This window comes from Maylandia zebra, linkage group LG20, assembly GCF_041146795.1.
Source record: "Maylandia zebra isolate NMK-2024a linkage group LG20, Mzebra_GT3a, whole genome shotgun sequence".
Classification (NCBI taxonomy): domain Eukaryota; kingdom Metazoa; phylum Chordata; class Actinopteri; order Cichliformes; family Cichlidae; genus Maylandia; species Maylandia zebra.
The window spans coordinates 5,142,696-5,166,418 of record NC_135186.1 but is presented as its reverse complement, the minus strand read 5'-3'; the positions used below and the strand labels follow the sequence as shown (position 1 = coordinate 5,166,418).

The following is a 23,723-nucleotide window of genomic DNA, read 5'->3' as shown; positions in this document are numbered from 1 at the left end:
ATCAAACACTGATTTCCAGGTTTAAATCCTTTGCACATCTTAACAACCAACATGAGGGCGGCACTGCAGACTTTAGGCCACTTATAATGTCAGGCTCAATAAGGCACTGTTTACCATCCCGCCGTCGGTAAGCACTAAACATCCATTACATTAACAGATGACATGCAAATCTACACATATGAGGTACTCAAAAGGAGTCAAAATTCTCTTAAGACTGAGAAACGTAGACAAACAAAAGCTATTGTGTGGCACATTCATCTGTTTGCTCTTCCGAAATGCTACGGTTTTACATTTTCAGCTCCTAGGAATTTAGGATTGATAGGATGCAAGCCCTCCACAAGCCCTCAGGGTGAACAGCAGTTAACTAACCACATCCTGACATCAACCTCAGCTGGTTGTTGCCAGCAGACATTTTGTGCTACAGTGCTCAATATGGGGTCTATAATCCAACCAGGAAAGAAAAAAAACCCCTCAGTAATTAGGTTGTTAGGAGGTCTCCAAGCACCAGATGGAGACTAAAAGCTAGCCCTTTTCACCTGACGCTAACAGCCAGAGTCTAAAATGGCTGAACAAAATCGACCTCTCTCTCTTCCAGTAACCCTCTAAGGATACGCCGACTGCTAAGTGAAGCTGATCGATGACTATCTGGGATCACAGGAAGGGGGTGAAGACATTAGGGTGAATGCATATGGAAACTTTGAAAGAGAAACAAATGGGTGAAGTTAAAGGAACCCAGAGAATATCTGTGCACAGCTGGAATGACAACACGTGCTTCTTTGAACAAGACAGGAATTTAAATAGCATCCCTGGGGTCTCTGTGTGCATATCCAAGCGCATCTGTGTGATGTTCACTTCTGAATAATATCACTTCAAACATTCAATTCATATTTACTCACAAGAGTACAGACTGCTCTTTTCCACTAAATACAAATGTTGGTTACACCAGTTGAACCAAAACCATGTGCACTTAACTACTAATTAAATAATCTCATGAAATGTAACTTCACAGGCAAATTACTTTTAGTGATAGAAAATCCATTTGTAATAGCAGCTGAGAGAAACATTTAAAATTCAGCGTACAGCATTAGCGCCCAGCTTCTTACTTATTATTAAATATTGAAGGCCATAGTAATCATTTTTAAATGGATTGCAATTCACCGTCACTGGATGTTTTTATTTCTAGAGATTACATCTAGGTGCCCAAAACAATAATGGAACCTCACCAAAACAAACCCCATGTCAGAAAATAATTTTCTGCTTTGGTAGAGCTCTGGGTCTAGAATGATTTTCTTCTCTGCTAGTTAATATGTAAAATACAAGATGGAAGCAAGTCAATTAAAAATTGTTGTTTCAATAATGGAATTTCTCCCAATAACATAATCTGATAATGTGGATCATGGTGCTGATTAGAAATGCCGCTTAAAACCTAATCTGTCTCCCTCTCCCCCTCTGCCATCTAAAAAACAAACAACCCCCCCAAGAAACACCCTGCATTGGTATAAAAAGCCAGAGAGACAGAGAGGGTAAACTAAAACATTACAGCAACAAAGTCTGACAGTGAAACTGCTGCATCCTCTACGTCCACAGCTGGTATGTTTTACACAGATGCAGCCAGCACTGAATTGAGATCAGAGCAGAGGAACTTTATTGATCCCAGAGGGAAACTGAGTTGTTATAGCAACATACAACACACAGTTTAGGGTTTGTTTGTTTTTTTTGCATCATTCCTGGTGAGCTCTGCTGTCGCTTCCTTCCCTGTTCCAGTCCACTTTTCAATCAATCAACATTTGATCGATGCAAAGCATCACACGTTGCTCGACGCGCTGCACAGAAGCATGTTAGCCTTGGCTGAAAACTCGCCTTCACAGGCAAATACATACACAAACGGATGAAATGGCAAATCCACAAATTAAGCATTCAGCTGTGCTCACACTGGAAGAGATTCATTTGTCATACATCACTTTGAAGCTGACGGCTGGTCGCTTGCACACACCCCAAGCTCTGGTTGCCTAGGTGACCCTCTATTGTACTACCAGGTCATATGTCAATTAGCGGTAATCTTCGCTTTCATTGGTAGTTGCTTCAGTTGCTTACCGGGAATTTGAGAAAACTTTTACCTGAGTCCGGCCTACTTCCCATTGCCTGCAGTTATGACACATGAAGAGCAGAGTATCATTCATTTTCTATACAGAAGACTTGAGGGAAAAGGTAAGTATAATCACTTAAAAGATTAAATCTCCATTTAAGGTCACCGTTGTCAAGTGACACTTCAACGTCTGGTTCTTGCAGTATGGATAAGAATCACAGCTGCTTCATGCTACAACACAATTATTCCTTTTGGTAAAAAGTGTGAGGTATTGTATGAGAAATAGAAAATGTTGTGTACACTTATTTCAAACTACAGCCTCCCACCTGTGTCAGTTTGTGGATGAATGGTGAAGCGAAACAGCTGTTGACATGAACCAACGATGTGAGCAGTGCCACAGTAACGCTAATATAGCTGTTCACTCTCAAGTAGCAAGACTCAAGTTTGGATGAGGTACATGCTGAGCTGGCCACAGAAATTCTCTGCGTGTTGCATCCAGTGTATTTAGGAGAGTGTGTTTGATGGCTTGGTTACCAGGGCTGCGGCACAGGTGACAGAGTTGTCGCTGGATGCGGCTTAAAGCTGAGGGCTAAAAGTAGTGTCTGAGCACTGCAGCGCACATTTGCAAACAGCTGAGCTTGTCGCAGCCACAACACAGCACATACAACATCTCCAAAATAGAAACTTACACCTTGATTACCCCCTTTGGATACAGTGACGTTCATGTAAGGTCAGGGTGGGTTGCCAGGTGGCCTTTAATTAAAAAAATATCGACACAGCAAATCAATATGCCTCTGTTAAATACTTCTGCCAGAAAAAAAAATACGTAACTTTCCAAGCAGCGAGCTGAGTTTTTCTTACAAGGAGACATGACCCTTTAAAACAATCTATATCACGGTCACTGACTCAGACAAACTACAACAAACTTTCTATTCATGAAAGAATCACACATTTTCATTTGATCAGATGAGTGTACTTCAGAGGCACTGCTGGAACTTTAAAGGAAGGCACTAAATGCATCTCAGCTTCTACTAAGAAGTCCGATCACGTCATTCTTCTGCTGGGTGAGAGGAGAGAGGAAAAAAGGCACAGGAAGACACTTGAACAAAGCACTGAATGCAGGGTATTGCATGCAGGGTTTGAGCCTGCAAAACACATTAGGTAATCTGTTATGACAAGGCTCTATGCGCCGAGTCCCCTCTGTGACAATGACCCTTTTCACACTGCCCTATCCCCCCCTCTCTTTTTTTAGGGAAGAAAAAGCATTCAGAAAAATATATACTCTCAGTGTTTTCATTGGAAAGTGACTGAAGTTGGCTTAAAAGCAAATGTAAAACAACAGCGCTCCATTCAAAAGCATGTTTTATTTAACTGATGCTCTAAAAGTCAAGCTTTCAATGCATTCAATACATGCGCCTAGGTTATCTGATGAAATATGGTCTGAGCAGGAAATCAGTGTTTGCATGTAGTGCAAAAAAAAAAAAAAAGCCCCTGTTTACTTTCTGTTTCTGAGCTATCACATATAAATCCCACCACCTACCAACTTAAGAGGATTTCTTTAAAGCATTTTGAGTGATAGTAGAGAGAAAAGAGAGGCAGTCTAGTAGGAGTATGCTTTTTTTCCCCTTAATATGCATATATGTATGTGGTAACAGGCTTTCTCTTAATTCCTCGCCCCAATTTAGGATACTGGGTTTCTTGTTAGCATGGTGAGAAATAAGAAATCGCTGAAAATCTTGAATCAATACATTTTTAACAAAAGTTGTTCCAAAAGGAAACAAAAAAGCCCCACATGCGTAACCTGATCATAGGTGGAGTTGCCTGTTTAGCTAGAAAGCAGTGGGAGAAGCGCAGCCCTGGCCGGCCCATGTGCCAGCTGTTCCAGCTCTGACGACTGTCTATTTATACAGCAGCAGATGGCAGTTAGTGCCTAGCATGCCGACAGACTGTCAGTGACAGGAAGGAATGGACAGATTTCAGCCGCCCAACCTTTCCGCTGAACTTGTAGCCAAACCATACATTGCTCTGAGCCCACAGACACTGATAGCTGGCGAGTGCTCCAACTACCTCTTGATATTAGCAGCTTATGTGGACTCACTGAGTCCAGGATAACAGAGACTACAGAGAGGCTTCTAGAAGCCACCAGATAGAGAAAACATGCAAGGCCAGCAGGACTCCATTCAGGAGCTAAACAAACACAGAACTACAACAAAGAGAGAGGGATGCCAGGCAGCCTCACAGGTGATGGCATGCAGGGTTAATGAAATCAATGCTGAAATAAGACTAAATTCTTTCTTTCTTAATTTAAAAAAAAAAAAAAAAAAAAAAAAAAGAAAGAAAGAAAGAAAGAAAGAAAGAAAGAAAGAAAGAAAGAAAGAAAGAAAGAAAGAAAGAAAGAAAGAAAGAAAGAAAGAAAGAAAGAAAGAAAGAAAGAAAGAAAGAAAGAAAAAAAAATGGTTTCAATTCTAATTACCTAAACTCTGTATGTCAACCTAAACTCTGGGAACATACTCCAGGATAGGGCTGGGCCATATCATACCGTTCACAGTAATACCGGTATAATGTTGGGCAACGATAAGAAAATGAAATATCGCGATAGAATATGGGTAAAACGCGCATGCTCAGTGCCTTTATTTTCATAGGCACATGGTGGAAAAAGCATGGCGGCGACAGAGAATGAGATGGGCGAAAGCGGATCGTTGACTGAAACAGATGAACCAGAATTGGTTTGTAAAAATGCTGCAACTTCAGTGGTGTGGAACTGGTTTGGCTTTCGTCCATCAGATACACAACAAACCACTATTTTTGGTAGAGCATGCTAGCGGGCCGCCGTTATTACCGTGTTTTTTGGAAAATATGGCACACTTAACATCAATCCTTTGATTTTTCTGAAAATCAAAAGTGCCCCTTATAATCCCGTGTGCCTTATGTATTAATTCTGGTTGTGTTTACTGACCTCGAAATGATTTTATGTACACGGCGCTCGAAAATCTGTCAAATGTTTTAGTACGACTTTGCTGAGCTACGAAGCCGCACCGCTTGATGGATTGTTGGAGCATTACGGCTATCGTAGGCAGGAGCTTCGCGGAGTGATACGTACTGTGCTTCAACATAATATTACCGTATTGTGTGTGTGTGTATAACCTCTTTTTAAGTTTTGTGGATATTATACATTGTTATGCTCAGGATATGTCGGCCAATTTCCTCTGGAAATGCATTTTGGTTAAACTGTCAGCAAGGAATTTGCATTTGAACTGCTAAATTGTTATATAACTTTAATGCACTTTTTTTTGCACTAATAAAGTTGTGGAGTTGTAAAGTATTTTGTCGATTGTCAATTATATCGACAGTTATATCGTTATCGCAAATTTTCAACTGTATATCGTGATAAATATTTTTGGTCATATCGCCCTGCTCTACTCCAGGACCTTTAATTCAATCAATCAATCAATCTTTATTTATAAAGCACTTTTCATACAGAAAAAATGCAGCACAAAGTGCTTTACATAGTTAAAAGCAGCCCACCCCACCCTCCAACTCACTCCCCACACTCTCAATACACATATATCCCCCCACCCCCACCCACACACACATACACACACGCGCACACTTAAAGAGTAAAAATTGGGCTGGGCTCGCATGAGCCAAGTGAGGAAACATAACAGAGAGCCGTCTGCACCGGGAGCCGGTCACAGACCGCAGCCTCCGGGCTGGGCACACAGCCGGAGGGAGGCAAAGGAGCCCCCCAACCAGGCTGAGAGGACCCCAGAGACCCAGCAGCCACGGTCAATAACAGCCCCGGTGCAGAGAGCGCCCTCCGAGGAAACACTGGAGATATGACGCAATACGATGTATACAGGGTAAAATGATAAAATAAATAAGAACAGGATACAATATAAATATAAATATAAATAGAGTAAGAAGATTAAAAAATGAATAAGAATAAAATCAAGAAATATTAGGTAAATCCTAAATTAATAATAGAATAACAGGATAGAATAAATAAGCATAAAAAATAAATAAACGCTAAGTAAAAGCTAAATTAAAAAGGTGGGTCTTGAGCCTGTTCTTAAAAACATGTACGTTCTCTGCGGCCCTGAGCTCCTCCGGCAGGCTGTTCCACAGACGAGGACCATACCACTGAAAAGCTGCCTCTCCGTGAGTATGTGTCCTGACTTTAGGGACAATCAAAAGGCCAGTACCAGAGGACCTCAGGGTCCGCGAGGGTTCGTATGGTAAAAGCAGATCTGAGAGATAAGAAGGCCCAAGACCATTAAGACATTTAAAAACCAATAAAAGAACTTTAAAATCGATCCTGAAACACACGGGGAGCCAGTGCAGCGATTCTAAAACCGGTGTAATGTGGGCCCGCCCTCTGGTCTTCGTCAGCACACGAGCTGCCGAGTTTTGCAAGAGTTGTAAAGTTGAAATATTCTTCTTAGGAAGACCAGAGAGCAGGGCATTACAGTAATCAATGCGACTGGTAATAAAAGCATGCATCAGCATCTCCGTGTTGGCCCGAGAGAGAATAGGGCGGACTCTGGCTATATTTTTTAGATGATAAAATCCAATTTTGGTTACATGTTTAACATGTGGGATAAAACCAAGCTCAGAGTCAAAAATAACACCCAGGTTTTTCACTTGTAGCGAAGGACATAGTGAAAATGCCTCTAATTTAGACAAGAGTTTCTCTCTCTGAGCCTCAGGACTGACAATTAAAACTTCAGTTTTGTCCTGGTTAAGCTGTAAAAAGTTTTCTGCCATCCAAGATCGTATATCTAAGATACAGTTAAAAAGGGCATCCATTGGTCTGGTGTCATCAGGAGACACGGAGATGTACAGCTGCGTGTCATCAGCGTAACTGTGGAAGTTCACTCCATGCCTCCTGATGACACTGCCGAGAGGCAACATATACAAATTAAAAAGTACAGGGCCTAGAACCGACCCTTGAGGCACACCACATGTCATTTTATGGATCTTAGAGGAGCATGTATCCATACTCACCATAAAAGTTCTGTCAGAGAGATAGGAAGTGAACCAGTTGTGTACAGCACCAGAAAGGCCCACCATGTGTTTTAGTCTGTTTAAAAGAATAGCGTGGTCTACTGTATCAAAGGCTGCGCTTAGATCCAGTAGCACCAGGACTGAGAGCTTTTGGGCGTCCCAGTTACATCTAAGATCATTTAAAACCTTTAGGAGAGCCGTCTCTGTGCTGTGGTTCACCCTAAATCCAGACTGGAATATCTCCAGGATCTGTCTATCATTGAGAAAATCAGTAATCTGAGTAAAAACAAGTTTTTCTAAGACTTTACTTAAAAATGGTAAGTTGGATACAGGTCTGTAGTTATTAAAATCATTACAATCCAAATTGCTCTTCTTCAGAAGGGGCCTCACCACCGCCGTTTTAAAGGCAGCAGGGAAGACACCCAACTGAAGAGAGCAATTCATCATGTATAAAAGCTCAGCCTCAAAAAATCCATAAAGTGTTTTAAAGAGTGAAGAAGGGATTGGATCTAAAAGACATGTGGTGGGTCTCACTGTGGAGAAAACCTTCTGAAAGTTCTCAGCATTAACCAGGACAAAGCTGTCCAGTGTCTCCTCAGGTACAATCGAGCCCTCAGATGTGTTTACAATCATATCGCGATTAGATAAAATATCAGATCTGATGGCGCTGATCTTTCCCCTGAAGTGGTCTGCAAACTGCTCACAGAGCGAGTCTGTGGGGTTCTTTGGGAGCTGTTAAAATCAGGGTTAAATAAATGATCTATGGTGGAAAAGAGGACCTTGGGATTATTTTTGTTAATACTGATTATTTTGGCGAAGTATGAATTTCTTGACTTCCTTAATGTATTATTGTACATTTTAAGTTGCTCGGAAAATATTTGATGGTTGATATTATTTTTATTTTTCCTCCATCTCCTTTCTGCTGCCCTGCAATTTCTTTTGAGTTTTTTGACTTCTTCGTTTCTCCAGGGTGATGCATGTTTTACGTTAATCTTTTTGGTGGTGAGTGGAGCAACGGAGTCAAGGCTTTTCTTCAGTTTGCTGTTAAAATAACTAAAAATCAAATCGCAGGGTGCAGGTAAAATCACAGGATGGCATTTGACTAAAACCCTGGTAAAATTTGCAGCCACTTCAGAGGTTAGATAGCGCCTCCTCACAGTTCGCACCGAGGTCTTCCGCTGAATAAAACCGGTGATGTTAAAAAACACACAGTAGTGGTCAGAGACAGCCAAGTCAACAACAGAGGACACGCTGGTGGACAGCCCATGGGTGATGACCAGGTCCAGAGTGTGTCCTCTGTTGTGAGTCGGCTGCGTGACGTGCTGGATAAAATCCAAACAGTGAAGAATGTTTAAGAATTCTTTTGTTGCAGGGTCAGAAGGATTATCTATGTGCAGGTTAAAATCACCGGTTAAAATTATCAGATTATATTTTGAATGTATGTTTGTTAAAAATTCTGAGAATTCCTTGATAAAAGCAGCGCTGTCTTTAGGTGGTCTATAAATTGTGACAGATAAAACTGGAGGGCTGCTGAAAACAATAGCATGGAATTCAAAAGTGGTAAAATGATCAAATAAAATTTGTTTGGTGGTGAGTGTGTTGTTGGCTAAAGATGCAGTCCCACCACCTCTCTTACCACTTCTAATAGAAAAAGAGAAATTAAAATTTGGTGGGGAGGCCTCAGTGAGAACAACTGGTGCATCCGAGCCCAGCCATGTTTCAGTTAAAAATAAACAGTCAAGTTTATTATCTAAAATTAAATCATTAATAATAAAAGACTTGTTCGACAGAGAGCGTACATTTAAAAGTGCCATACTGATTGAGACTGGTGGATTATTGACAATAGAGTTGAATGGATGTTGATATTTTTGAAGAGGCCGGAGGTTATTAATGTTTTTGGAGTTACTGGATTTATGATAATTCTGTTGCTCTCTGTTTGTGATTATGACGGGTATTGTGTTGACTGTGGGAGAGAAAGGTCCTAGTCCAGAGTTTTGTGTATTACTGTTAAAAGTGGAACAAATATAGGAGCTGGGACCAGGGGAACATCAGTCAGTGGCAGACAGTGGCGATGTGCGGGAGTGCTGTACGCCAAATGCCAAATTGGCGGACAGCAAACGGCGTCCCCAGGCGTTGAGGTGGAGCCCGTCTGCCCCAAAAAGATGCCTCCTCTCCCAGAAGGCATCAAAGTTGTTAATAAAACCCACGCCGTGGGAGATACAGGCAGAGAAAAGCCAGGTGTTAAGGCTGAGCAGCCGGCTGAAACGGCCTATCCCTCTGCCACAGGTGGGGGTGGGCCCAGAGATAAAAGCACTCACCTGCAACTGACCAAGGAGGCTGAAGAGTTCGAGGAAGTCCAACTTCAGCAGCTCAGATTGCTGTTTGGGGATGTCATTGGTGCCGATGTGGATGATGAGCCGGTTAACCTGTGGGTGGGATGCCAGAATGTTGGGAATTCTGTCCACTATGTCAACAACAGTGGCTCCCGGGAACGACAGCGTGAGCGCCCCCCTCATCCGCACGTTCCTGACGATGGAATCCCTGAGGACCAGCGTGGAGAGAGGAGGTGCCACCGAGGGCTGTTGGCCATCTGAGACGCCCGCGCCGCGACACCGGGGGTGTTCAGATGGAGATGCGCCAGCCGGACTGCGTGAGTGACTCCCAGGTAGCCGCGCCGTGGGTCCTCTTCTCCGAGGAGCCGGGGTAAAGCACAGCTCTCCGCGGTGAGTTTGCACCACAGCGTCGGGTTGCCCGCCGCGGCTCCGGGGGCGTAGTGGTGGAGATGGCGCAGACCTCAGCGACACAGCAGGATGGCGAGGGCTAGCGGTCAGAGGAGGAAAGTCCACAGGATCCAGGACATTGAATTTATTCTCCAATACTACCGCACCGGAGGGGTGAGGGTGCGAGAGACGGATCCTCCTGCCCCCTCTGCAGCCACCACGCGTCTCAACCATGGTCCATGGCGCTGGCGCTGGTTGGAGTGGAGTGGAGCTGACCAGAGCCTTGGGTCTGGCCCCTAGCTGAAACCAGGAGTTCTCGTCCTTGGCAGAAGCACCAGCGACGCAAGTTGAGAGCCTGTGTTGACTGTTGGCGGGATCTTGGGACACAGCAGCTGGATGGTGCACTGTGTCGGCTAGCTCAGCGCTAGTAGCGGTGGTTTGAGCTTTGCCAAGGAGGATCGTGTCAAGTTCGCATTCAGCCCCCTGGATTTGGTATAGCGTGGATATCCTTTGTTCCAGCTCGATCACTTTTTGGCTCAGGTTGATGCAGCTTTCACAGCTGGATGTTGAGGTAAGTGGTGCCATTCCGGAATCTCGTACCGGCGAAAAAATTGGCTGAAAAAATTAGCTTTTTTCAGCCAATTTCACAGCTTCAAGAGGCACCGCTTTTCCAAGAATTATATTCTCCTTGGTGCAGGTGCTGCCTCAAAAGGTCAAAGGTCTTTCCCATGACAACCTGTGCCGAGAAGTAGCTCAGCACGTCCAGCTCAGCTTTAAAAGAGTCTGGTATATTCCAATTTAAAAATAGCACTTACTTTTAGAGCACTGAATATTTCCTGCATTAATCTTGGCACAATAAGCCCGTGGAGCTGCACGTGCTCAACTAAAAAAAGAGGAACTGAAAATATTTACAGAGAAAGCAGTTCCTCTAAAGTTTAAATTTTTAGAAAATTTGGTTGCACACTACAGAACAAGATTTTAATGTCAACTCAACTGAGGTGATCAACATTGCGAGTTAGAGCAGTGATTAATTAATAACATTTACACACAGATGATGGTATAAAACATGAAATTACAGCTGAAAAGTCATAAAAATGACAAGAAGAGCAAAAAAAGGGAGAGAGGGGCTGATTCAACTCCAGTAACCTATGACTTTAACATGAGTGCAGTGCCCTACCGTCAGAAACAATAAATCCTGAAGGAAGGAAAGTTTCTTTGACAAGTATAAATGAATGGATCGGCAGTGCAGCATTACTTGTTTTTATATTTAAATCATGATAGAACAACATCTGAAGTCTGTCTAAAAACAGTGGGGATGCAATGGTTTAAGCAGCCAATATTCAGCTTGTGGAGCCACACAACATGACATTTATTGATGTCAGTAGACAATGTTTATATCAGTTTTGGGGTCACCTCACTTTTAGGGTCGTTGAATCCAGTTCCAGATATCTGCATATTTGAATTTGTGCTTAAAAAGGAGGGGGAGTAAATTAAAAAAAAATCAAAGACAGAAGGAAAAAGAAAAAATTCAGTGCAGAAATCCTCAGAGCATCTCTTCAGTGCTCAGATTATCATATGGCCCAAAAACAGTGGGAACAACGGTGGAGACCGAGCTGTGCAGACACGGGGAAGACAGCACTGCTCACAACAAGCTCCTATTTTACAGAGCAGTGACCTGGATTTTCTTAACTAGCCTCTACTCTGCAACACAAGTCTTACTTTAAATGTTCCCTGGCTTTCTGTACGCATTGTGACATCATGAACACGGAGCAGGCGCATGGATCGGTGAAAACCTCACATTTCTTTTCCTCTGGTGTACATCTTTCAAAAAACCAAACATTAGGGTTAAGCAGAGATTGATGCATCATGTTAACATTAGATGAGTGAACCTTTCACAGAACAGTTTCTCTGCAGAGAACAAAAGTGATGTGTGAAAGTCTGTGTGCTGCATGCATATGCATCCATGAGTGGGTGTACACTCCAATGATCTTCATTAGCTTCCCAGCAAAGGAATCCAGTACCTGACCTAGTCATGGGTCAGCTGTCCCGCCTGATTAATTAAGGTTTCAAAAATATTACACTGCCAAACCCTCCACTCTGGACGCATGAATAATACACAGGGAGCATGATGCCCACCAACAAGCTACTCGTGCTCAGACTGCAAAGCTCCCTGGGCTGCCTCTGAATTCAGCCCCAGACTGTGGGAGGAAACCAAACAACACAGTCTGGAAAGAGAGCCGTGTCGGTGAGGGCAAAAAACTTAAAAACACATTCACTTTCTTGAATGTGGGAAAGTCTGACCATTTCAGTCAACTTAAGCACCGAACCAAAGAGCAGGGAAGAGGAGCAAGCCAAGAACTGACGGAACATGATAACAAACATGCCATTATCTTGGCTTTTTTTTTTGCTGCCAGTCAGAGATGAATGGTGTTGGATGCAGGCTGTTGGGAACGCAAAGACATTTAAAGAAATACCTGCTGGTTATGTGGTGTGCAGGTAATCAAATGAAAGCACAAAAGCATCATCCTATACTCTGAACCCTGCATGTGCTGATTATCCTGTGCAGACGTTTAATGTTTGCATTCTTCTTAGCCATCATGCAATAACATGAGGGAGACAAGCAGAGTGATAAAGAAACATTTTCAGTGCTAAGAAAAACAAGGAGAGTTAGAAACAACTGAACCAGCCTAAATACAGAGATCTCTCAATTTCTACTAATTTCTGTTCGCATTTTGTATTTTAAATAATGAAGTGAAAATGCAAACACAGGCTTCCAATTATGACTAACGGATGTAAAAAAAAATAATGGCACTGTCTCCCTTCACTGGTAGCTAAGCTACAAACATGCACGGTCAGCCTCAATCATAATTATGACCAAAACCTCACGATGTATTGCTATGTGATGCTGCCTCACGCTGTCCTACACGTGAAGTGTGCTCATGCACGACTTTCACTGTCTCTCTGCTGCGGCTGCGTTTGCACACCCCCTCCCCCCCCACCAGTCAGCTCCTCTAATATCCCACTTTTTTCTGCAAAAGGCTCACTCAGATTTTCTGATCTCTGTCGCAGGCTGAAAAGCTAAAAACAATGAGGTAGATAGAATTTAACCAATGGGATGCATGGAAAAAAACGTAACCATAAGATGAGTATGGCAAATTTCTAGCTAGTGTGCTATGTGAGAAAAATAAACCTCGTGAGATCAGGAGGTATGCTGCTTTTCCAGATGTACTGCTTTATGGCACTGGTAATACCTACGCTTAAAGACATCTGGAGCTGATCCTCAAGCCTTCAAGTTACAACCGAGGATCACGTCATCCAACTATGACATTTGCTGCAAGTGTTTGCAAAAAAGAGGTTTGTGGTGTCTTTGTTTTCATGTAGCAATTAAAACACAAAGATATGACAAAACAGAAAAACAAAAAGCAAATAAATAATCAACAATGGAAATGGAAAGCAACTGGCCTGATCTGTGTCAACATGGAGAATGGTTGGGTGATCTCAGTGAGAGCCTCTCTGCCTTCTAAAGCAGACATCTGTTATACTCTGGGTTAATAATTGTTTAGGCTTAGAGAAATCTCCCCGAGAGCCAAAGAAGACCATTTTAAAAATCCAGTTATTGAACTAAAATTCTGGAGAGAAAAGTAAAATCTGCCATGGCTTAATCTTTAACCATGATGACGAGTAGCTAACTCTACCCAGATCTCAGGCTGCGTTAGCTCAATAGATGGAGTGCATCAATTAATGAGGTGTTTCTATCCATCTGCTAGGACGCTGATATATAACAGCAGATGTCTCTTCTCTGTTTGGCTGTAGCTTCTGTTAATGACAGTCCACGGCTTATAATACACAGTACATTACAGCCCTGCATGTTATTAAGATATTTCATTAGTCTAGCTCGACCACAGCAAGCGTCGCTGCGTCCACAGTTTTTCTAAGTCTGAGAAATTACTGCTCAGACTCCTTCCATAGTTTCTGTACCAAGAAATCCCACAATGCCTTGTGTCACTCACTTCAGTTGACATCAGGATCCCATTTTCCACAGACTATGGCCCAAACAACATGCTAAACATGAAAAACTGTTTGCAGTTTGAGCAAATGAGTGTGCATAATTATGTAGATTACTGAGTAAGTAAATTGATGTTGACTAAAGTAAAATGTTTAAAAGGAGGAACACTGGAAACAAAATAAAACCTAGCTGCCAAAAAGCAAACAAAAACTGAAGTGAAAACCACAAGAAACTTGGTCAGTTACAAAGCTGTAACCACTTTGAGTTTAACACTTTCCCTTCTGACCTCAGCCACATCTAGAATATGGCAGCTTCACCCTCATGAGCAATGCACTGTTGTGGGTTCTTATTCATTTCTTATTAACGAAACATAATTCAGTGTTAATGGGTAAGGCCATCGGGGCTCTGTGCAATGCTTTGTTTCTCATCTTAAATAAGAATGGTGCCATTTGCCAAACATGTGACACATGAAGAGAAGCTTATCAAAAGAATCTGAGAATCAGAGACGATTCCAGTACCTGAGAATGTCTGATTAAAACCTATGGTTAGTATTGTTGTAACTAGGTCAGCATTCAGCAGCCTACATGCTATTACAAAGTGACCGTGTCTATTCAAACGTCCCAAACATATGTCCACCAGTCGCTTTCAATAACTGCCAGAACATCAGCATTTAACAACAATTTGCAAAGCTGACCCCAAACAGAGCGTCATGAAGAACCACAAGGCAAAAATATTATAACAAAATATTATAAAAGGCATATGGTGGGTTTCCCTCATATGCATTTTAAAAAAAGCAAAGAATACAGAAAAAGAGAAGCTTTTATTCATTCACTGCAGATGTTTTAGTATTGCTATTGCTTTGACTACTACAGAAGACAACCACAGAACATATGACAGTGGTTTCATGAGGCACAGCTCATCAGACCCTTACAGGGTTTCTATTTCCTGTTTATAAGTTTGGCATGTACCTTGGTCTAGGGTTTATGGCTTGGTACATTTCATATGTCAAAGAAGCTTCAAGCAAGATGGTGAATCCTGAATGCCTCCTGATGGATCCATCAGAGTCAGTGTGCATATGATAGAAAGTGCTTAAAAGGCACAGAATAAAGCGCTGCATGAGTGGTTATCTGAATGGGTACATGTAGGGCTGGGCGATATATCAAAAATTTATCGTTACCGAAATTTATGACTCTCATCGACGTCATTTTGCCCATGTCGGTAAATTCGGTATTTTAAAAAAAAAAAGAAAAAGGCATGTGCAGGTTGGTGATGTTCATGTCCCTTTAAGACGCTGTGCTACGTTACAGACTTGACGGGGTGGAGTCACGTGACTCTACTACCTGTTGGGCAGACACTGTGCGATTTTTTTCAGTCGCGCGATTCAGCTCCTGCTCAAACTGTACGATTGACTCGCAGGGGTTAGAAGTTCATAGGTCACGATGCAGGGTCTCACACTATACGCCCCGATGCTCTGATGCGACCTGAGTGCTCACACTGTGCGTACATAAAACGAAGGTTATAACAGAAATTCTGTCGCTCGCTCTCCCTCTCTGTCTTTCACTCACACAGACACGCACACCACCACCATCAACTTTGCTAAATTGCTAATGAAAAACATTGATCAGGCAGCTGTGATTGAGCAGCAGTGTAGATCCAACTATTTTCACGGATGTTGTGGTCGTGATCATTTTGTGAGGCCACATCGAAAAGGCTCGGATGAGCTTTCCAAAGTTCTACAAGTTCCCTCCATCGCTTGTGTCCAGATCACACGCTGCACTGCCGTGCTACGCCGTCTTTTTCGCTGACATTTGTGTTTGCGCGTGCGCAGTGTGACAAACTGCGGTGACACCCTCACGACGGTGAGGGTGTGAATAGCCAATGTGAAACATATTTATTATTAAACTATTTTGTTTACAAGGGATACACATTTTTTAGAGAGCATGGTTACATATTGTATCCTACACTTTTTATTTTGTTCATTTAATAAATCTTAACCACTAAAAGTACTTACTACTATTGTCTTCATTTATTTTCAGTGACATTTTACAGTCCTTTAAAGTGGTAATAATATAATTGCAATGAATAGGTCTAGGGGGAATAATATTATCAAAATAACTGGAGGAACGATGCTGCCTGCCACAGCCCCATCAAATGAAAAAAAAAAAAAAGTTAGTTTTTTTTGGCACTTGGGGTGGTTATCGTCCATTTATCGTTATCGAGGTTAACTGCTCAATTTATCGTGATATTGATTTTAGGCCATATCGCCCAGCCCTAGGTACATGTTGCTTTTTGTTAAAAAAAAAAAAAAGTACTTGGAATACTCTGTCTAGAAAGATGTTATACAAGTATTAGTACGATTATTTACACACACTAGCTAGGCAGATAGTGTGCACTTAGCAATAATGCTCCATGAAAAGTCGGTGTCTTGCTTACAAATTTAAATATGTTTATGGACAGGTAAGGGTGAGCAGAGCAGGGATGGGTACCGGTTCTGACATAAACGGTAGTAACCAGACCGAAAAGCAGCGCACATTTCGGTGCTTTATTTCGGTGCTTTTTTTTCCTGAGATGTCATACACTTTATATTCTAGCCAATCATTTTACGTTTCCAAGGATAGTAGGCGGGCCCAGGTACGTAGGTTCTTTTAGAGCAGAGCAACAGATTAAAAATGCCCAAGGCGAGGCGGTCAAAGTCTGCCTGTACTTCACAGCAAAAGATGCAAACTCAGCAGCAACAAGTGCTTTAAGGTGATACTGTGCAAAGGAGGTAACACCTCGAATCTGACGACGTATAGCATTTTGTTAAAAGCCGAGAAATGCGCCGTATTTGATAGCTTGCTGCGAGACCTCCCACCGTGCACATCTACTGCGGGTGTGGTGCCTGTTATCGGACCCGGAGTTAGCAACATCCCCCAAAAACCCGAAGAGTAGAGTCCTGGCCCCTAGCCCTGCCAGTGTAGCAGAAATGATGACGGATGATGATGCAGCAGCAGCCGTTCTTCTCTGCGTGAGTAGCTTAATGTTGTTTGTGTGTAATTTACGTTGAGTACGCTAACCGCGTTATTACATTAATGCATGTAAGGTGAACTAGCAAACACCGTCGTAGTTACATGCGGCTGTCCTCTTGTTTGATGGCAGATACTCCCGTCACCCTGGCCAAAAAGGCTAAAATGACCAAAGAAAAAGTGGAAAAATGTTAAACATGAGAGGTTTTGGGACAAAGTTTGTGTTTTTTTTCCATTGTTTAAGCACTGCTTCCAGCCAAGAGTGATACCATAAATCCCCTATAGCTGCAGAAAAGGCTAACATTGTTATCTTTTTACAAAAAAAAACAAAAAACAAAAAAAAAAAAAAAACAGCTGAACATGAGAGGTTTTTGGACCAATTTTGTGTTCTCCATTCTTTAAGCACCGGTTCGAGCACCGTTTAAGCACCGGCACCATTTCAAAAGTACCGGTTTGGTACTGATATCGGATAAAACCTAAACGATACCCATCCCAAGAACAGAGCGCTTGTACGCTGTTCAAAAATACCAGGTGCAATGTTAAATGTGAGTTAAGACGTAACAATAACAATATTAGCACACAGTCTCCCCAGCTTCAACAGCTAGTTTAACACGCTCGTCGATACACTAACTGTGTGACTTTCTGTAAGACACCTGCTACCAGTAGTTCAGCTAAAAACTGGGTGAGCTGCATGACATGCATTTGTGCCTCTCAGCTGACAGTCCCGTGACACAGTAAACACAGGCTGCCTGTCCTTCCTCCTTATTAGGAGGTCATGTTTGAATGTAAAAGTTTGCTCTGTACATTTGTGAATGTTTGGCTCTAGAACTATCTGAGTGATGAGGAATGTAACACCCTAGAGCGGGTGCATGTCGGTATGTATACACCTGCAAGGGTCACAAGGATTACGGCTTCTGGGCGTGGTGATCTGAGGCAAGCCAAAGGATTACTGGTCTTAATCGGGTCAATCAGCCCTGTCTGCACAGGGTTCAGCGAAAGTATGACTGCCCCACATCCAAACCCACCTTCCTTGCTGCATGTCCCACCAATAACTGCATTTCATTGACGTGAAAATGGTTCATTGTTATTTCTGCTGTGATGAGAGCCTCCTCTTATGTGTAACTGACACTGGAGCTGAGCTCGTTCTTCCCTGCAGGGTAAGGTCAGCATCCACTTACCTCATAGTGAGACCACACTTGGGTGAATTGTATCTGAAAGGTGAAGGTTTAATTGATGTGGTGACCTTCTGTTTGTGCTTTCAATTGGTCATTTTGTTTACTCTTAGCTTAAGTGATAATATCGTCTAACATCCCGTTCTTGAAAATGTGGCTAGTGTAGACTACTGATAAAGCATTAGAAACACTATTTTGAACACCAGACAGCGACTAGACTAGACTGCAGGTTTGCAATCAGTTGACAAAATGCTTCATCATAACATCTCTGTGTGCTTTGTAAGCTCTATTGATCATCTCTGGCTATACATCGTGAGTGGCTCCTCCCTGGCTCAAGGGGCACATAACACATGAGTTGCATAACAAGATGGAAACTGAAGTGAAGAACACATCAGGCCCCAGATTAAGGCGGAGTTTGGGTGTACTGGAGTTATTCAACATTTGGAGTAGAGATGGCACGATACCACTTTTTTATGTCCGATACCGATACCGATATCATAAATTTGGATATCTGCCGATACCGATATGAATCCGGTATCGGCTCCAAATGCTATCCAGACCACTGACAGGTCGGCATGCCACAGCCGCTCTATCACGTGATGCATACTGCTCCGACGTGCTAACGTTCTGAGGTGAGTTACGGTGTGTTGCAAGTTTTGTGAGGTGCTTTCGTGATATTTAATGGATCGGATTACATTTTTTATTTTTCTCCGATATCCGATCCAGTCATTTAGGTCAGTATCGGACCGATATCGATACGTAATATCGGATCGGTCCATCTCTAATTTGGAGTACCAACACAAAATTAGCGGGCCATCGCGTCACTGTTTTATAATTACATTAGCTCTGGTATGTCTGAGAGCGTCTCCTGAATGAGGCCTTTGCTTTGTTTCTGTCTCCCTGCAGAGGCCTTGGACACATTTCCTGCACACTGGATAATCAATTTGCTGCTCCTTTGCTCTCATCCTATCCTTGACAACCCTCTCTGCATGGTGAAAAGGGGAAAGAGCGAGAAAGAGACCGAGTTCTTGCCCCCTACCGCCATCTTTCTCTGTACTGTTGACACATGCACACAGGCGGGCACATATGCCCTTGAGCCAGTCACAACAATAAGGGGAGTGTCATGGCATAACACACACATCTGCCAAACACATACAAGCTGACCACGCAACATCCCATTTCCATCAGGCAGCCTTCAGCCCAATTTAAATGCAAGCAAAGACCAGTGAAAACATTAGAAGTACACCCATACTGCGCGCACACACTGACTGGCTAGTGCTACATCACAGCTTATCCTACACAGGCAAAAACATAACATACTGACCAGAGATTTTTTTTAAGGGAATTTCCAGTAGCATGGATTTTAGAAGTTTCTCTAGATGCTGTTGTTTCACCACGTCAGACACCAACTGTTTCGTAGCCACCTTCCACGCCTTCTGGAAAGGCTACGTTGTTGGGTTTTTGATACCCAAAGCTGTTTGGGTGTCAAACAACTTGGGTAAACTTGGGATGAGTCATGTTTAGATTTTTGTTTTTCAATGATGCAAAATTAGACATTTACACAGATGGATGCTGAACATATCACTTAGAAAGAAAACACTAGGATGACAAATAAAAACTCCTTGGTAAATGTAACACTCATGTGACTAATTGTATCTATTTATCTTGTTAAAAACATACCATAAAAATCTTGATTATTAAAATACTGTTCAAATGGCAATGCTGTGTCTATTTCATTTTGTTAGAGTAAAAATGCACAATGGCTTTTAGAAAGTCTGGGGGAATACAACGACCACAACAAAAAAAGTCTCAGTATGATCCTGTGCGTGTCTGAGCCATCAGGTAAGATTCGGCCTCTCGGCATCCAAATAAGACAGCTCATTCTCAGCATACCATCTGCAATGAAGTCCTGACGAAGGGAGAGTATGGCCGCCTGCCAGCCTCCCTTTCTGCTCTGCAATCTGCCCATGTGAAAGGAGGCAGAGTAGGCAGTACCGCAGCCTACTCCTCTCCCTCGCTCGCTCACACACACACACTCACTGACTAACCCCCCTACAAAACGCTGCATATTCCACTGCAGCTCTGCTACAAACCACGAGTCACCCTCCAGCTCCTTCGGGTGACATTGGCATAATGAAAACCCAAGGATATAGAGTAAAACTACTAGGGATTTGACACAAAGCTTCTCTTTGGTAGAGTGTGAGAGATAAAGGACAAGTGAGCCATAACTGGTAGGGACACTTGATCTTATGGAAGATTCATATAAGCTTAGTCTAATGAGGGTGATATAAGACTGACAGACAAAACTCGAGAGCCTGCTGGTAGAGCATGTTTCTGTTTCCACATGCTGTCTCGTTACTGCGGGTTAATAAATGCTTCCACGCTAACGTCGTGGAGCTTGTGCTCAGCTGGAATGAAGCACACACGACAGAGTCATGAGTAAGGAGGCAGCTAGTGCTTCACAGTAACGGATGACTCACAAGTAAGCAGGTTGAATCACATGACTGCAAACCACGTTCAGGTTTTCTCTTCTTGCTCTGCTATTGCTTATCATATAACACTGTCGACAAGCATGCTTTACAGTAAATAAGGGCACTATCACATAATAAATCTTAGATGGTCTTAACATCCTTCCCTATGCCTCAATCACGGATTAGTGCAACATGAGAAAAGTTATAAATATGTATATTTTTACTTAACCTGTCAGACTTTGAATAGAATAGAATAGAATAATCCTTTAATTGTCCCACAAGCGGAAATCTGGTTGTAACAGCAGCCAGAACGACACATATACACATTGGATCTCTATCTCAATCACTGTGGTTCAAATAGGGATGCAAATCTTGTAAATAATTAACTGCCAATCGTGTTTTATATGCATCCAACAACCTGTTCACAAATTGTTTGTGTACACTCAAGAGATAAGGCAACCATAAACTATAAAGCAGCACACACATCCATTAAAGAAAAACAGTGGCCGTGTGATAAACCCTAGCTGAACTGGGGGTGCTGGCAGGCCACGCTGTGGGACGACCCCTGGGTCTCCCAGCGTGAACCAACTAAGCGTTTCTCACACAGAATCTCCTCTGGCATGCACACCCCTCCAGAGGAGGAGGAATTTCACTCTGTAAGCCTTTTATTCTCTTTCAGGCTGCTCGTCCCCAACCGTCCACTATTCAGTTTGCTCATTCTACTGTTCTCTGCTAAGACGCCTAAAGGAAGAACATGCAGGAGCATGCATGGTACACCGAAGTGTTCCTGCAGACTGGACCTGCATAAAATCAAGATGCTTTTTTTCCCTCCAGTTTGTGTTGGTGGTCTTGCATGCGTGCCAGTAGGCCACTTACTTGTAGTGTTGCCTTGCATCTGAATGATACATTTTGACTCCTTGCTGATCTCCCTCGAGTTGAAGGGTCGAACTCGAACAGCGACTTTCACAGAAGCCCCAGACATGTTTGCAGTTTAAGTCAGTCTCCCTGTAAGATCCCTTGTGTGTATCCCTCCTAAAGGAAACAGAAAAACAAGTGTGCATCTCATCAGTTAAAACAATAAGTGATGCAGGTAAGCAAGACAATGTTTGCTTCCTTCTTTAAAAATAAAACAAAAGTGCTATAGTGAAAAGGAGCAGAGCCTGTTTTCACTAAATGTAAATCAAACACAATGAAAGTCCACCCCCTCCCAATTTTCAGTCATAACAGCCTACAACAAATATGGCCGACCAAACCCGATGAAGCCTTTAATATTTTGTAAACAGCAGCCGATCATACATTTAGCAAATCAAACAGAGGATGTAAGCCTTTATATTTATATCATAAACCCACCGTTTACGTGAAATGCGCTTTAGCCGAAAACAAAATACGAAGATCACAAATCACGATTGTTGCATGGATAAAATAACGTGGCGTTAAAATACCACACAACTTTCCATCGTTTTTACAGTCCGCACCCGGTGACTACACAGCCTAAATATCCTATGTTTTTCCATGTACTTGCAGTCAGCCATACTTGCCGAAGCATACGCCCATGAAATCCTATCTCCCCTATTTGGCGAGAGCTACAGCGGGACAGCTAACCGAGGGCCTGTCTGTTGCATCTGACACTGTTCGTTTTGTGCAGACGAAGAGCTTAAATTTCCCCCTTTTAAAAAAAATCACATTCGCTGATATTAGGAAGTAGGCTAATCCTCCGCCGCTGCATGTTGGGGAATAGTGCAAGGGAGGAGTTGCATGCTTATTTTAGCAGCCCAGACTGGATACATTGTTCACATTTACCCTATCCGGCAGGGTTAAAGGCGTTTTGACGTTAAATCCTACCAGAGGCGAAGCTTTCAACAGTAGCAATTATATTTTCTATTTTAAGCTAGCTTTAACCCGTTAAATGTTATTGGCTCCGACTTCAATATTTACGACCTACAGTCTAACGGAAACAGCTATCCAACTATAATCAACTAAACCTATAAACAAATTATTCTATATACTGTAACAATTAAGTACATATATATGTTTAATTCTTTTGTGTTATCGCAACCATGGCCACGTAGAGGTCCACTGACCACCGGACATGTATTAGTTGACACAGACAACTGCTCCCTATCCATCGTTGAAACTAAACTGTAATAACAACCCAGTGCACAACAGTCCCCCAAAATATAAATATATTATTTTTAAAAATATATACTTACGCTTGGAGACTCTTGCAAAAGACAAAACCAAAACCACCGGACAGTGGCGAGAACTAACGCTAGCTAGCAGGCGTCAAAATGTGTTGTTTCTATCAGAATCTGTGCGCAAGGAAACTGCTATAAAGTCCATTTCCGTGAAAAACACCCATTATAGCGGTATCCTCCGGTGGAAGGATTTGTATTTGGAAACGGCCACTTCGTTGACTACTTTAGTCTCCCTTACAGATGAACGGCGGACGCCTATCTGCACACTAGCGAGAAGAAGAATTGGTAGATTGTCTCGATTTACCGAAGAGATTACGTCAACTCCCTCTCAGCGCGCTCACGGACAGGCTGGCGGGCCAATGAGCAAACAGAGAGCGGCGACTAATGCGGCGAAGAGCCTATGGCGTGACTCGGGGTCGCGAAGGGGGAGGGAATAGGTGGGGTGTCGCTCCCTTTTTTTCGCCCGTGACGCCACACTGCAGGATTTCTCATTACTGCTACCCGCAGCACCGTGGGTTACCGCAAAGATCGCCGCCTAGCGACGTAACTTTTCCGTGCATCACGAATTTATAAACCAAATTATTTATATTTTTGCTAATATAATTATTATAATTATAATATTGCCTTAAAGCAGGCACAAGAGATGTCACTGACCATAAAACAAAATAAAATGAGCAAATACATTTCCTGCTGTGTTTGAATATAACCAGTTCAATTAAATTTTACTCATTTAGCGCCAAATGACTACGGCAGTTGCCTCAAGGCGCTTTTTTTTTTATTGTAAAGACCATACAATAATACAGAATAAAACTCAACAATCAGACAACCCCTTTGAGCAAGCACATGGAGACAAGGGGAAGGAAAAACTTCCTTTTAACAGTCTGGCAAGAACCATTAAGAGGCAGGTTTGATTCAAAGCAATTCACTTTCCTGTGATATTTTTGCAGTTGCGGTTTCTTTTTGGAATGAACTCGGAGTTAAAAGTTTAACAGGTGTCCTTGCCAGTAAATACTGGACTGTTGCCAAGTTTAATTGAGAACAATGACTAACCTATTCACATTCCA

The 23,723-nt window shown here is 42.5% G+C and overlaps 1 protein-coding gene across 25 annotated transcripts in view; it reads right to left on the bottom strand.

Moving 5' to 3' along the window:
- Nucleotides 1-22,984, bottom strand: part of kif1b (kinesin family member 1B) — a 66,813-nt gene extending 43,829 nt beyond the window's left edge. For 11 of the 25 annotated variants that reach the window (XM_076878282.1, XM_076878291.1, XM_076878293.1 and 8 more), the window contains exons 1-2: nt 22,675-22,974; nt 21,341-21,496 (exon numbers count right to left, since the gene is read on the bottom strand). In XM_076878282.1, the coding sequence (XP_076734397.1) occupies nt 21,341-21,446 (106 nt within the window). In that variant the 5' untranslated portion in view covers nt 21,447-21,496; nt 22,675-22,974. Of the gene's footprint in view, nt 1-21,340; nt 21,497-22,674 lie in introns of all 25 variants that reach the window. The other 14 variants (XM_076878292.1, XM_076878298.1, XM_076878294.1 and 11 more) reach the window with 6 other exon arrangements.
- Nucleotides 22,985-23,723: the final 739 nt, after the last annotated feature.